This window comes from Henckelia pumila, unplaced genomic scaffold, assembly GCF_033568475.1.
Source record: "Henckelia pumila isolate YLH828 unplaced genomic scaffold, ASM3356847v2 CTG_170, whole genome shotgun sequence".
In the NCBI taxonomy this organism is placed as follows: domain Eukaryota; kingdom Viridiplantae; phylum Streptophyta; class Magnoliopsida; order Lamiales; family Gesneriaceae; genus Henckelia; species Henckelia pumila.
The window spans coordinates 321,150-334,297 of record NW_027331771.1 but is presented as its reverse complement, the minus strand read 5'-3'; the positions used below and the strand labels follow the sequence as shown (position 1 = coordinate 334,297).

The 13,148-nt window shown below is 38.7% G+C and overlaps 1 protein-coding gene across 1 annotated transcript; it reads left to right on the top strand.

The window, feature by feature from the left end:
• The first annotated feature begins 8,289 nt into the window (after positions 1-8,289).
• LOC140870673 (acetate--CoA ligase CCL3-like) lies at positions 8,290-12,869 on the top strand. Its single transcript, XM_073273064.1, has 3 exons — positions 8,290-8,556; positions 10,044-10,634; positions 11,774-12,869. Exons 1-3 carry the CDS (start codon positions 8,317-8,319, stop codon positions 12,668-12,670), a joined length of 1,728 nt encoding a protein of 575 aa, XP_073129165.1. The 5' UTR covers positions 8,290-8,316; the 3' UTR covers positions 12,671-12,869.
• Positions 12,870-13,148: the final 279 nt, after the last annotated feature.

Below are 13,148 nucleotides of genomic sequence, written 5' to 3'. Positions count from 1 at the left end.
ACAGCAGGATTAGCTGTAGGTTTTATTTAAAGTAATTCGATTGGGTTGTATAAATCGAGTTTGATTAGCCGGTTGTATTCTGCCGGTCTACTTGTATTTAGTCTTCCGCAGCAATTTGATTTAATGCATGCTTAATTATGCTCTTAACTCTGATTAGGTAGTGGATCCGGGTCGGGTCGCTACATTTATGGTATCAGAGCACTGCATGCAAGGGACTTAGGAAATTGATAATAAGACTTCTTGATTATCCTTGTAGGATTGATTGAGGCTAGCGAAAGAAGATTTGGTTCTTCATTGCCAAGGTTTGCGGCAGAAGTTTTTACTATAAGGAATGCAACAGTGAACACCAGTAGTAGCATATCGATAGATAGACTGACTGCTGTGGACGGTTCATCATTCGATGCATTGGGATGTTGATCGAAGAACATATGGATTCCAGCCAGGGAAGACTGGAAGAGAAGATCCGTTATATCGCGTCAGATACCTCTGAGGGCTTTTTGGAACGAATGGTGTATAATAATACATGTGGTTCCAGTCCTTGAAGATTCTCCACTCGTAGTTGGAGAGATTTTCAGATAGACCTTTACCAAGGAATACCTTGAGTGCCTAAGGCATGACAGGTTTCAAACGTAAGGTCTGTAAACTCGTGTAGAACATGGTTTTGCCGGTATGCTTGTATCGATGCTTTTGGTAGGCATACGGAAAACTTCATGTTCAAAAGCATGATTTGGATACAAGAAGAACGCTGATGGTAGATCGTGAGCAGAAGAAGTCGACTGACATGCACTGACGCAGAGCACCGGAGTTCTTCGCTGGAGGACATGTAGAGAGACTTGGACGAAAGTATGCTTGTATCGATGCGTGTGTCGATTGGAAGCTTCCTGCTCAAGGGACGAAGACAAGTTCGATGATTTTAAATACTGTATTGATATATTTGTAAACAGTATTTTAGTTGTAATGAATCATCAGAATTTGGTTGTATCAGTTCAAGTTATTGGATGTACATTTTGTTGTATTTTGAATACTGTATGTATTACATGGGATTGTAATAAAGAAAATTGTACATAACTTGAAGTAATGATACATGTTTACTTATTCAAAGATTCGTGTTTGATTACAAGTAATTTTACTAAGTTTGGCTTGGAATTAGTTGACTAATCAACTAGGATAGCTCATGGATTTTGAGTAAGTCAACGGTAACGGATTGACATGGGGTTAGTCTAGGTGTTTTCCTAGGGCTGATCTAATTAGTCGTTTGACTGGGTTAGTGCCATTGATGAGGTAATTCATCTGGGGACATGGAAATATTGATCTTGTTTGGAATTTTGAGTTTTGTTCTAAGTTGTTTCCTTAGGACAGTAGTCTGATTGACCTTCATAGGTTGAGACTTTGTGATGATGGGATTTCATCGGGATACCAAGTCGAGTATATGCCGGGAGTTGTGGACTAGGACCATGACTAGACATGATGGAGCGCGACCCTATGCCAGTGTTACTCTGGGAGTCTTTCGTACTTCGGAGAATGCCTGGAAGCCTTCGTGCTTCAGGATTTGGCGGTGGGAAGGCTACTTAGTCTAGAGTTTTGGTAACAGTCACGACGGGGTATGACATTGGATTGGATGCCTGGTTAGGTGTCAGCGGTTTAGATATCGTCTGACTGTCGTCAGAGATATTGATTTGCAGTTTTGTCACAAGGACCAGTCTTGGAGGGATTTTCCTTGACGAGTACGTACTCTGAACAGATAGTTTTAGTCTATTGGATACTGCTAGACTAGTGGATCTAGTCGAGGTTTGGATGCTCTTGTGATAGGGGCTATCCAGGAGTTTTGGTTTGTGAAATTCCTGAAACATTTGACTCGGAGATGAGTAGTTTTCAACATTAATGGTTTCCTTCAGTGATAGATTATATCCGATGCTAAGGATTGTACATGACTATTTGAGGCGTGAGGATAGCGTGATTTATGCCAGTGTACACTTGGTGGTGATTTCAGGTGGGACACCGCGGCAAGTAACCTCAGTCTCGATTTTTTGCAGTCTTAGCAAGAGATATAGTTATCATGAGAATGTTTAGCGACAGTTGGTAGTGAGTCAGTATCGATGCGAGATTGGTACTGGTGACTACTAATAGCTATTGTCTGACTTTGTCAGAGATAGGTGAGTTGAATCAGCTGTGATTCTTTTGATTCCAAGTATTTGGGATATGCGGACGTATGGCCGTGAGATAATGATTATTGATCGAGCCATGTGAGATTTCAAATGACCAAGACCTGGCGGATGGTTGCCATAATTTGGTTGGTACTGACAAGTTGTGTGATAGTCACAACTTATCGACGAGGTCGATTGGTTGAGCAGATCAGTAATTAAGATATCATGAACCGAGAGATACTTGGGACGATACTATAAGCCATCGTGCTTATGAGTTTGTATCCTTTAAGTAAATGTCTCGAAATAGTAAGAGAATTATTTGCATTCAGGATTCTCGGATGGTTGAGATTTTTGGAGTGCAGTCGTTTGGACTTTCAAGTTTGATAGATCACGGGAGGTGATTGCATGTTTTGACTTTGGTAAGTCATGGCTAGTTCGATAACTCGGGTAAAGTTATCAGTGGTAAGAGAAGACATAATTGATCTGAACATTGCTTGGTATTAGCAATGGTTGACCCAGTTTTGGAAATAGAATTGTTTCATGCTATTGGATTACAGTTTTGGGAACTGTTAGCCAAATACTTGTTTAGGCATTTCCAGCAGTTTTCTCGGAGGATTTTCGTTAAATTGTGATTCGACGAGTGTTGCGGAATTCAATGAGCATTAGCAGGCCGATATCAGTTGTTTGTTCGTGGGATGATACGACAGCTGAGACTGTGTTCAGAGTCTAGTGAGATTGTTGTCGGTGATTTCCCAGTACGTTCTGATGTGCTATGCCATTGAGGTGTTGGGATCGACCGAGATCTATCGGGTAAATTCGTTGGTTTACCGCATGTGTCATGGATTGCGCGAAGGGTTGAGGTGAACTAGTTTTGTTCATCTTGGTAGCAAGTAAAGTGTGACCTGGGATTGTTATCTATGGTTGGATAACCAGTGTTGCGAATTCAATTGATATCTCGAGTGACGAGATAGTGGTGATCTTTAATCTAGACTACTAATGTTGTAGATGTTGCGGTTCCATCTATGTGTTCATCATTATAGCGGTGAAATTCTTTGAGAATATTAGTCAGCATCGAAGAAAATAAGTACGGAATGTAAGTCTGTCGATGCTAGGAACTTCCGGGATTGGTTGTTATTTGTGGCAGGACGTCAAGTGGGAATCGATTGGTTAACACTTGCGGTTACCTCTAGGATTTGATGTCAGTGTTAGACCAGTGGAGATACAGGTTGGTTGTATCTGGTTTTCTCGTTAGTACGAATTGATTCTAGCAAGAGGGATAGTCGGTATCAAGTGGTATACTTGACGAGGAACTATCACTGCTAAGGTTCGTAGGAACAGTGGGTATTCGAAGAGCAGTCGAGAGCACTCTATTGATCGTAAGGCTCGGTTATACATCCAAAAGATCGTTCTACTTCATGGATGCCGGTGGGCATTGTCAGCGATCGAGACCCAGGTTTACTTCCATATTCTGGGGGAGTGTCCAGCGTGCTACGAGCACTTCTTTCAGTTTAAATACTGAATATCATCCAGAGACAGATGGTCAGATGGAGAGCGCTATCCATACCTTGGAGGACATATTTTGGGCGTGTACTATGTATTTTTGGTTCAGTTTTGAGTTGTATTCGGTTGTAACGTTTGATTTGAATAAGGAATGTTTCTGTACCTTGTATTGCATTCGGTACTTAAGATCTATTTTCGAGGACGAAATATCTTAAGTGGAGGAGAATGTAGTACCCCGTAACCGAAATTGGTAATTAAGAGATTAATTATGTTAATTAAACCAATTTGGTATCTGAAGGATCGGAAGCTCCGAAGGTGAGATCGGAAGCTCCGATCAGGATCGGAAGCTCCGATCGATATTACGTCATGCATGACGTGTGGCAGGATCGGAAACTCCGATCGGGATCGGAAGCTCCGATCGCCCTATCCGAAGTCAACCAGTGAGATTTTGACATGTGGCAGATAAGGATGTTCGGAAGCTCCGATGGCAGGATCGAACGTTCCGATCAAGGATCGGAAGTTCCGATCGAGGATCGGAGGTTCCGATCGATGCCTATAAATATAAGGTCCGAGGCATTCATTTCTTGCCAATTCCGAATTCTCTCCTTCGCCCTCGTGGTCCTATTTTAAGACTTTGGGTACTCTTATTCTAGAGTTGGAGTAGGATATTTGTTTTAGTATAGTCAGACAGTGTCTGACATAGTAGCGGAGCAGTGCTCGTGTTGTAGAGCCGTGTTCGAGGCTGTGGATTCGCAGCAAGGGAGTGCCCTAGCTGCGGGATAGTCGCCATCAGTGGGCTGACGACAGACGCAGGTATAGCTATGGTCTCCTTAAATTATTTAGGAGTATGCAATAGTTTAGTTAAGGCTTTTAGCGCTTATTGAATGATGCATGGGTATTTGCATTGTAGACTTGATGATAGGCTTGGAACCTAGAGTGGGACTACTAGGACTGCCTTAGAAAGGTACGCAAGTACTGACTGAGATTTCCAGCGGATATGCATGCTTATATGTTGCATTTATGTGTTTGCATGTTATTATTGTTATGCGGCATGTGCATATCATCTTGTGCCTGTACATCTGTATATCTTTCGAGATGAGCCAGTTAGGGTTGCTCAGCCCTGTTAGGACGTTTGATATCGAGTACCTTTAGGTACTGATACCTCGAGGACTCCGCGGTCCACATCCAGGATTCGGGAATGAGTGGTCGCACACAGTGGTTAGCTACCCCGATGTGACGAGCTTATATCCCAGGCGCCAGTTTGAGCAGTTTGTATACAGTTATCCCAGATATGGATACCCGGTCATTTGCATGCATCATATTTGTATGTTTATCCGTGATTTCGTATTGAGCTTAGAGCTCACGTCCAGTATTTTCTGTGTATCTGGATACCCTATTCGATGGGGCAGGTATAGGTGCAGGATTGAGCACCAGGAGCCTGGAGTAGCCAGTGACCTTGAAGACAGCAGGATTAGCTGTAGGTTTTATTTAAAGTAATTCGATTGGGTTGTATAAATCGAGTTTGATTAGCCGGTTGTATTCTGCCGGTCTACTTGTATTTAGTCTTCCGCAGCAATTTGATTTAATGCATGCTTAATTATGCTCTTAACTCTGATTAGGTAGTGGATCCGGGTCGGGTCGCTACAGTATCCATGTCGGTGGCTCATACATAACGATTGATCAATCATAAAAACCAACGTACATGGTGGTGGGGTTTCCACCTCTGTGCTGCCACTTCACCAACACTCGATGTTGGATCTATAAGCTCATTATAACATAAACATTATCAGGAAGGTCAACGGGCTCAGGTATCCCGGCCTCCAACCACACCACTTTCCACCTTCACTTCAACTTCCATAAAAATATTATTTTTCTTAACATGCCTTCAAACTTAACATAAAAATTCTTACATGATGCATGAAATTAAAAATTCTCATCATTTCTTTATTTCATGAAAATTTGCCCGTAAATATATATTTAATTTATTTTCTTAAAAATCATACTTATATATCTAATAAAAATGCATGCATGAATTAAATATATATTTACGGACATTTTATTTTTCCAAAGACTTGTTCGAGTTGCTGACCACTTGACTTAAACCCAAAAATTTCTAGACTGGCCCAATAAGCATTTAGCCAAACATGACTTGACCCATTAACTCTCATGGACCCCCAGACCCATGAAAAACTAATGAGCTCACTAAAAACATTATTTAAGTCCATATACTTAATTAACTCAAAATTAATCTAGTAATTATTATCTAGACCATTAACATAAAAATTAGATCATTAAATTACTAAACCCGACATAACTTGGCCCAATAATTCTCATGGATCACACGGCCCATGACAAATTAGTGGGCTCACTTCATTAATTATTATTTAAGCCCATTAAACTAGTCCAATTAATTAATTAACCAAGTCCTAGCCCATTAATTAACAACTTAAACTCTTAATTAATTAAAAATAAAAATAACCGAGCCCAAATAATATAATCCAAACCCGGACCAAAATAATTTGACCCATTATATTTTAGACCCGACCCAACCCGGACCCAGAAACCCGAGCCCGGCCCGTTCAACCGAAGACACATCCGTACACTAGCTTTCTCACCTCTCCACTTCACGCGCAACCCCTTTCCCCCCCTTCTACAGCCCAGCTCCGGCCACCCCTGGCCGGAGCGCTGCCGGCAGGACCTCACCAAGGTCCTGCCGGTCACCCTAGACCAAGCCAAACCCAACCTCAATCCATACAAGAGCCCACCTATTCCCTTGTTCTTGATCTGCTGCGCAAATCGTACAGCCCACTACCTGTGAGCTTTCTGAACAGCTCCGGCCACCACCGGCCGGATCTCCGACACTTGGAACACCCTAAGATCCATAAGAAACCATAGGACCAGGCTTGGCTCAGCCAAAATACCCCTAGATTAGAACCCAACCCCTTTTTTCCCCAACAATCTGCACTCGCCCAACTTCTGTCCTAGCTCGTTCCAGCATGGTTCCAGCCACTTCCAGCCCTGAACCAACCCTCCAAACCCAACCCTACGGACCCTAGATCTGACCCCTAGCCTTTGGTCAGCCCCTCGAACCAGCCTTAAGCAGAAATCATGAAAGAAACCGGCCATGCACATGAAAAACATGAGAAACTTCATGATCTTCAAAGAACTTCATTCAAAACTTAAATCTCATGCATTAACAGAACATTCATGCTTAAAAACATTTTATATGATTTAAATGGTGTTCAAAGATGGATTCGAAATGTGCCTTGTTTAAGATTTGATCAAAAATTTGATATCGACGCGTATCGGTTCACCGGAACGAACGACCTTCGAAAACTTCCTTAAATCTTCAGAAAAATCGTGAGATGTGTGTTCTGTGATGAGGGAACGTGATGAAGATGTGCTGATGGCGGCCGAGGGAATTAACGTGAGTGTGGGAAGGGAGAATGAGGGCCAACCCTTAACATTTGTTTATGGGTTAATGAGTTGGGTTTTAAATAAAAAATTAATCCAAGATTAAAAACTTTAAGCCCACTTAATATCAACTAAAAAAATATATAATTTTCGGAATAATAAATTGTGGGCTTTTGAAAGCCTATTAAAAATCCTTAAAATGACTCATGTAGTGAAAATCGAGCTTATATACATACATATATTTAAAACTCTTATTTTATGAAAATAAAATCTCAAAATAATAATTTTTGGCTCTTAAAAAACCCCTCGTAAATATTTTGGATAAAAATCTCTATCTCGTTCTTACACGATCCCGTTTAAATAACCTTTATCAAATAAATTCATAAATTGCAACATAGCGAGTTAAACGTTGTAATAACATTTAAAACATGCAGATAAATCAAATAATTCACATAATAGCACATAAAAGTCATTTAACCATTTTTACTTTATTTTAAAACCAATAAATCCCCATAGTTATTCATGCGGGTTTACGTGGCGAATTTCTGGGCGTTACAATTCTCCCCCCATGAATGGAATTTCAGCCTCGAAATTTGATTTAATTTAGTCTTATAATAACACATGACTAAACTATTTAAAAATAATTTTCAAATTTAAATACCAAAAACATAACTTAATTTGAGACTCAAATTTTTACAAACTTATGTACGTTGTTCTCGCCTGTGAAGTCAGAAACAATATACACTTTTATTAAAAATAATTTCAATTCATATTCTTTACTTTTTAATCTTTCATATTATCTATAAAATGCAAAATTTAGGTTATTTTTTTCCATTGCCAGTGAATCATTCAATTATTTTAAAATTTTGTATCCTTTTTGCAATCGGGAATGAATTCATGCATATTATATTTTTCGAATGTCGAGTTTATACTATTTTTATATAAAAAAATTTATTGCGGATTCTATAGACGCTTTTCTTCGTTATGTTTTGGAGTTTTAACATTAACACGTGCTACTAAAATATACGTAGATTGTGTTTGAACTTTAGAAAATATTATTTTCTACTGTCTATTAATCGGTATCCATTTTTGTATTTATTAATTATAATATATTGTAAAAATAATAGTTTCGTTTCGAGTAAGATGATGTTACACGAATTTTTGTATTATTCTGTTGTACAAATACATGAAATTTGTCAACTCTTGACTGCATTGGCAGGAGCTGACTACACATATAAGTTCACTAGACTAAGACAACATGTCTCTCTCTCTCTCTCTCTCCATGGCCGAGGACAGAGACATCGACCATCTCCCCAAGAACTCTGCCAACTACACGGCGTTGACGCCCCTCGGATTCCTCGAGCGAGCCGCGCTCGTGCACCCCACCCGCAATTCTCTGATCCATGGCTCCGTTCACTACACGTGGCTCCAGACTTATCGCCGCTGCCGTCAGCTGGCGTCTGCGCTTACTAAGCGCTCCGTCACATCCGGAAGCACCGTAAGTTTCTAATTTTCGTTCGATTTAATCGTCTGCGGATTAATTCTATTTTACCCGAGATTAGGAATTTCGATTAGTATCGGTAATCATTTTTTTTTCCCATTCATTCTGACATTTTCCTGCTAAAGGAGCAGTAAATTGAAAGAATTTTGCCAATTTAGGTCTATGATGAACACGAACATATGCAAGTAATGCATGCGTACGGGACCTGGCCTTGTCAACGGGCTGGGGAATGGTGGGCTATGGAATTTTTTTTATTATTGATAGCCTTAAGCCCGTAAAACATCTTAACTACTGTGTTTGGATAAAAATATTTCATTTTCTTTAAAAGTAACCACAAAATCTCTTATATATTTTTACGATTTCTTGTCTCGGTGATCTGTTATGACACTCAAGGACTGCAGTAAAACAGTGAATCTAATAATTTTATTGAAAAAGATTAGTCTTTTTAAAATAAAACTAACAATCTATTTTGAAAAATATGCTTAAATTTTTTTTTAAATTTATTCAGGTCGAATTTTTGTTGACTACACCCTCTAAGTCTCCTGCTCGCTTGTTGTTTATGTGGTGCATTACTTTAAATTAAGGCAACCAAATCTCTATTGAGGTGGTATCAATGCTTGACTTTGTTTTTAACATGTACATTTTAATTGGTAATAAAAAATAAACCAGACATGTTCGTTCAAGTTCAATGAGTGTTTGCTCGGTCGAAAAAAGAAATTCAATATGAGGGAGAAGGGGAATATGAGAAAAAATGATGTAATAAAGTGCCAAAACCATTGTATATTAGATGGAAAGTGAAGGAGAAAGTGCCATGACAAACAATCTTTTATGATGGAATAAAAATTAATTCATGAGATAGGAAAGTGCCAAAAGACATTTTTATCAAGACAAGTCAAATTTACACCCCAAAAATTTATATGTTAAGATTAGAAATGACAGACTAATTAGCTTTTTGGTAATCTTAAATTTGATTGGAATCAATTATTTACGCCTCTAAGTTTGAACATGGGCATTATCATGTGAATTGTTATTCATGAAACTAGCATATGACATTTACATCTTCTATTGGAATTTGGATAAAAATATCGTGTGAGAAACGGAGAATGAGAAGTTGGTACATATCTTGTCTGAGAAATTGGAGTTCGACACAGAGAATGGCAGAGTGGGGGATGAATAGAACTAATTTTTTATCGATCTATTCTTTCATAGCTTATTAGCCAAGAATGATAAACAATTTTTGAACTTACTTTGTTGACCATGAGAAAATGCTCAAGAAACTCGGCAACAATAGAATTTAATTTTTTTCAAAAACAGGAATTACAGGAATTCAAATTTTATACAAGTGTTCTTATTTTCTACATCTTTATGTGTTCTATGTAAAACACACTCTCAAATGACCTTATGTTGAACTGTGAAATATAACTATCTTGAATCCTTAAGTTTCTCCATATTTCGCCAAATGCTTTTCTTTTTCACAATGACAGGTTGCCGTGATTGCACCAAACGTTCCAGCCATGTACGAAGCTCATTTTGGAGTTCCAATGTCCGGAGCGGTGCTAAATGCTGTCAATATTCGTCTAAATCCACTGACTGTTGCCTTTCTGTTGGGACATTCACAAGCTGCTGTTATAATGGTGGACCAAGAATTTTATCATTTGGCTGAGGAAGCCTTGCAAATTATAGCTAGTGAGAGCAAAGGCAAATACAAACCACCGATTTTGATTGTTATTGCTGATAAAAATTGCGACCAAAAGTCACTCGAATATGCATTGAGAAGAGGTGCAATTGAATATGAAAAATTCTTGGAAACTGGTGACCCTAACTTTGCATGGAAACCCCCAAAGGATGAGTGGCAAAGCATTGCATTAGGCTATACCTCCGGTACTACAGCTAGTCCCAAGGGGGTGGTGCTGCACCACCGAGGGGCATATCTCATGTCTCTGAGTAATGCTGTAGTTTGGGGGATGAAGGAAGGTGCGGTATACCTTTGGACATTACCTATGTTCCACTGTAATGGTTGGTGTTTCACCTGGAGCCTTGCAGCACTTTTTGGTACGAATGTATGCCTCAGGCAGGTATTCTCTAACATTTCAGTTTCAGTTTTGGTGTTCCGCACCCTTCCTAAATCTGAATCTTAGGTTGTGCTTGGATTGAATTATTTGATTTGAGAATGGATTCCAAATTAATGGATTAGCTCCATGCCTGAAAGTTAATTTTTAATTCTTTTAAAAAAAGAATTAAAATTTTCTTTAAAAATAAAAGAATTAATTTCTTTTAAAAAATTAAAATTAAACTGGATTTTTATAATTTACAAACGCCTACAATGATTGAATCAATTAACCAACATTATCTGCTATTGTATGGTTTTAGTTTTAGTGTTTTCGGAAAAAGGTTTTGGAGAATGATTTTGAGGAATGTTTTGGGAGATGAAAAAGTTTTCTTTGGTATTAGACGGTTTTGATTGTTAATGTTGTATTTTGTTTGGTAGTTATTATTAAATTATGGTTGAAGTTTTAACTGGTTCGGTGATGAAAGGATTCAAATTTGTGTTTGGGTGGGATTATTTGAATTCCATGGATTTACATGTATTTCATTGTTTTAGTAAGTTCTAATAGATAAATTCAAATCTATCTCTCTATTTATTTACACTATAAATATCCTAATCACAATGTATTTGAAATCCTTAGAATATTGGAATAATTTGAAATACATTGTGATTAGTATAATTATAGTGTAAATAAGTAGAAGATGAATTTGATTTTTATCAATTTCACTTATTTAACAATGAAAATAAATTTGAAATCATGGATTTGAAATGACTCAATTCAAATGCAACATAAGATATTTTAAATTTTGAAATATATGTAATAATTCAATAGGTTTGGGAAGCTTTTTAACAGTTTGATTAACTATAAGATTATGTCGAAGAGTCCAGTCTAGAAAAATAAAGGAATATGCCTGGGGAAACAATGAGAATGATAAGGTACTAATTGATTTTATTTTTTGCTAAAGAGAATCGAGTGTTTGGGATGAAAGACAAAACATTGCAACGATTTTAGGAATTTTAACTTGACTTTCTCTTTAAGGATTGAATGAAGCATTTTATACTATTATATATGAATTCAAACCGCAGCCGAAGAAGTGCTTTATATAGTTTGGTGCTTAGGTGTCCAAACTCGGGCATAATTTGATGTTGTGCTTTGTGTCTCTTTAGGTCACGGCTAAGGGTGTGTATTCGGCTATTGCTAATCTTGGTGTCACCCATTTTTGTGCTGCTCCGGTGGTTCTGAATACCATAGTAAACGCCCCCAAAGACGAGGCCATCATTCCCCTCCCTCGTGTTGTCCATGTAATGACAGCAGGTGCTGCCCCACCCCCTTCCGTTCTCTTTGCAATGTCACAACAAGGCTTTCGAGTCACGCACACTTACGGGCTTTCTGAAACTTTCGGTCCCTCGACTATATGTGCATGGAAACCTGAGTGGGATTCCCTACCACCTGATGCTCAAGCTCGTATGAATTCACGGCAGGGCATTAGATATGTTGCCCTGGAGGGATTGGAAGTTGTTAATACTCAAAATATGAAACCGGTCCCTGCAGATGGGATGACAATCGGTGAAATCGTGTTCAGGGGAAATGCTGTAATGAAAGGCTATCTAAAGAACCCAAACGCCAACAAAGAGGCCTTCTCCGGTGGTTGGTTCCATTCGGGTGATCTCGGTGTGAAGCATTCGGATGGTTATATAGAAATCAAGGACAGATCAAAGGATATCATTATCTCTGGAGGCGAAAATATAAGCAGTGTTGAGGTGGAGAATATCCTATATCAGCATCCATCCATATTCGAAGTTTCTGTGGTGGCTAGGCCTGATGAGCAATGGGGGGAGTCCCCTTGTGCATTTGTGACGTTAAAGCCAGGGATAGATGCGACTGATCATCAAAGAGTGGCCGGAGAAATAATGAAGTTTAGTCGTTCAAAGATGCCTGTGTACTGGGTTCCAAAATCAGTCATCTTTGGACCGTTGCCAAAGACCGCGACCGGAAAAATACAGAAGCATTTGTTGAGGGCGAAGGCGAAGGAGATGGGACCAGTGAAGAAGAGTCGGATGTGATGCCACCAATACTTAATTTGCACCACCTGAATAATTTATCTCTACCATAGTTGGTTTAACAACCCGCGACTGCAAAAGTCGAATACTCTCCCTTTGGATTCAGTGATAATTTATGCTACTACATGTTTCCAAATTCCATGTCAATTTTAAGGCCGAAAAGAATATTTGCAGAATGAAGCTTTTAAGATTTTCTGGGTTCTGGACTGACTGCCACACCATCTCATAGAAATCAGTTTTCTAGGGATCTGATAACCCAAGCGTTTTGAGGAGGTGTCACGGCTAGAAACCAATGGCTGTTGAGTGGAACTGTCCCTTCGAAAGATTATTCGTAATTATAACAACATATATAAATTTTGATGCTTATCGGGTTAGATTGATTTGGAAACCGTCCATAATCAATGCAATTCAATCTTTTTAATGACCATTTTATAATTACTTGAGTACAACTTTTATATAATTCAAATGTTTTATTTGAATT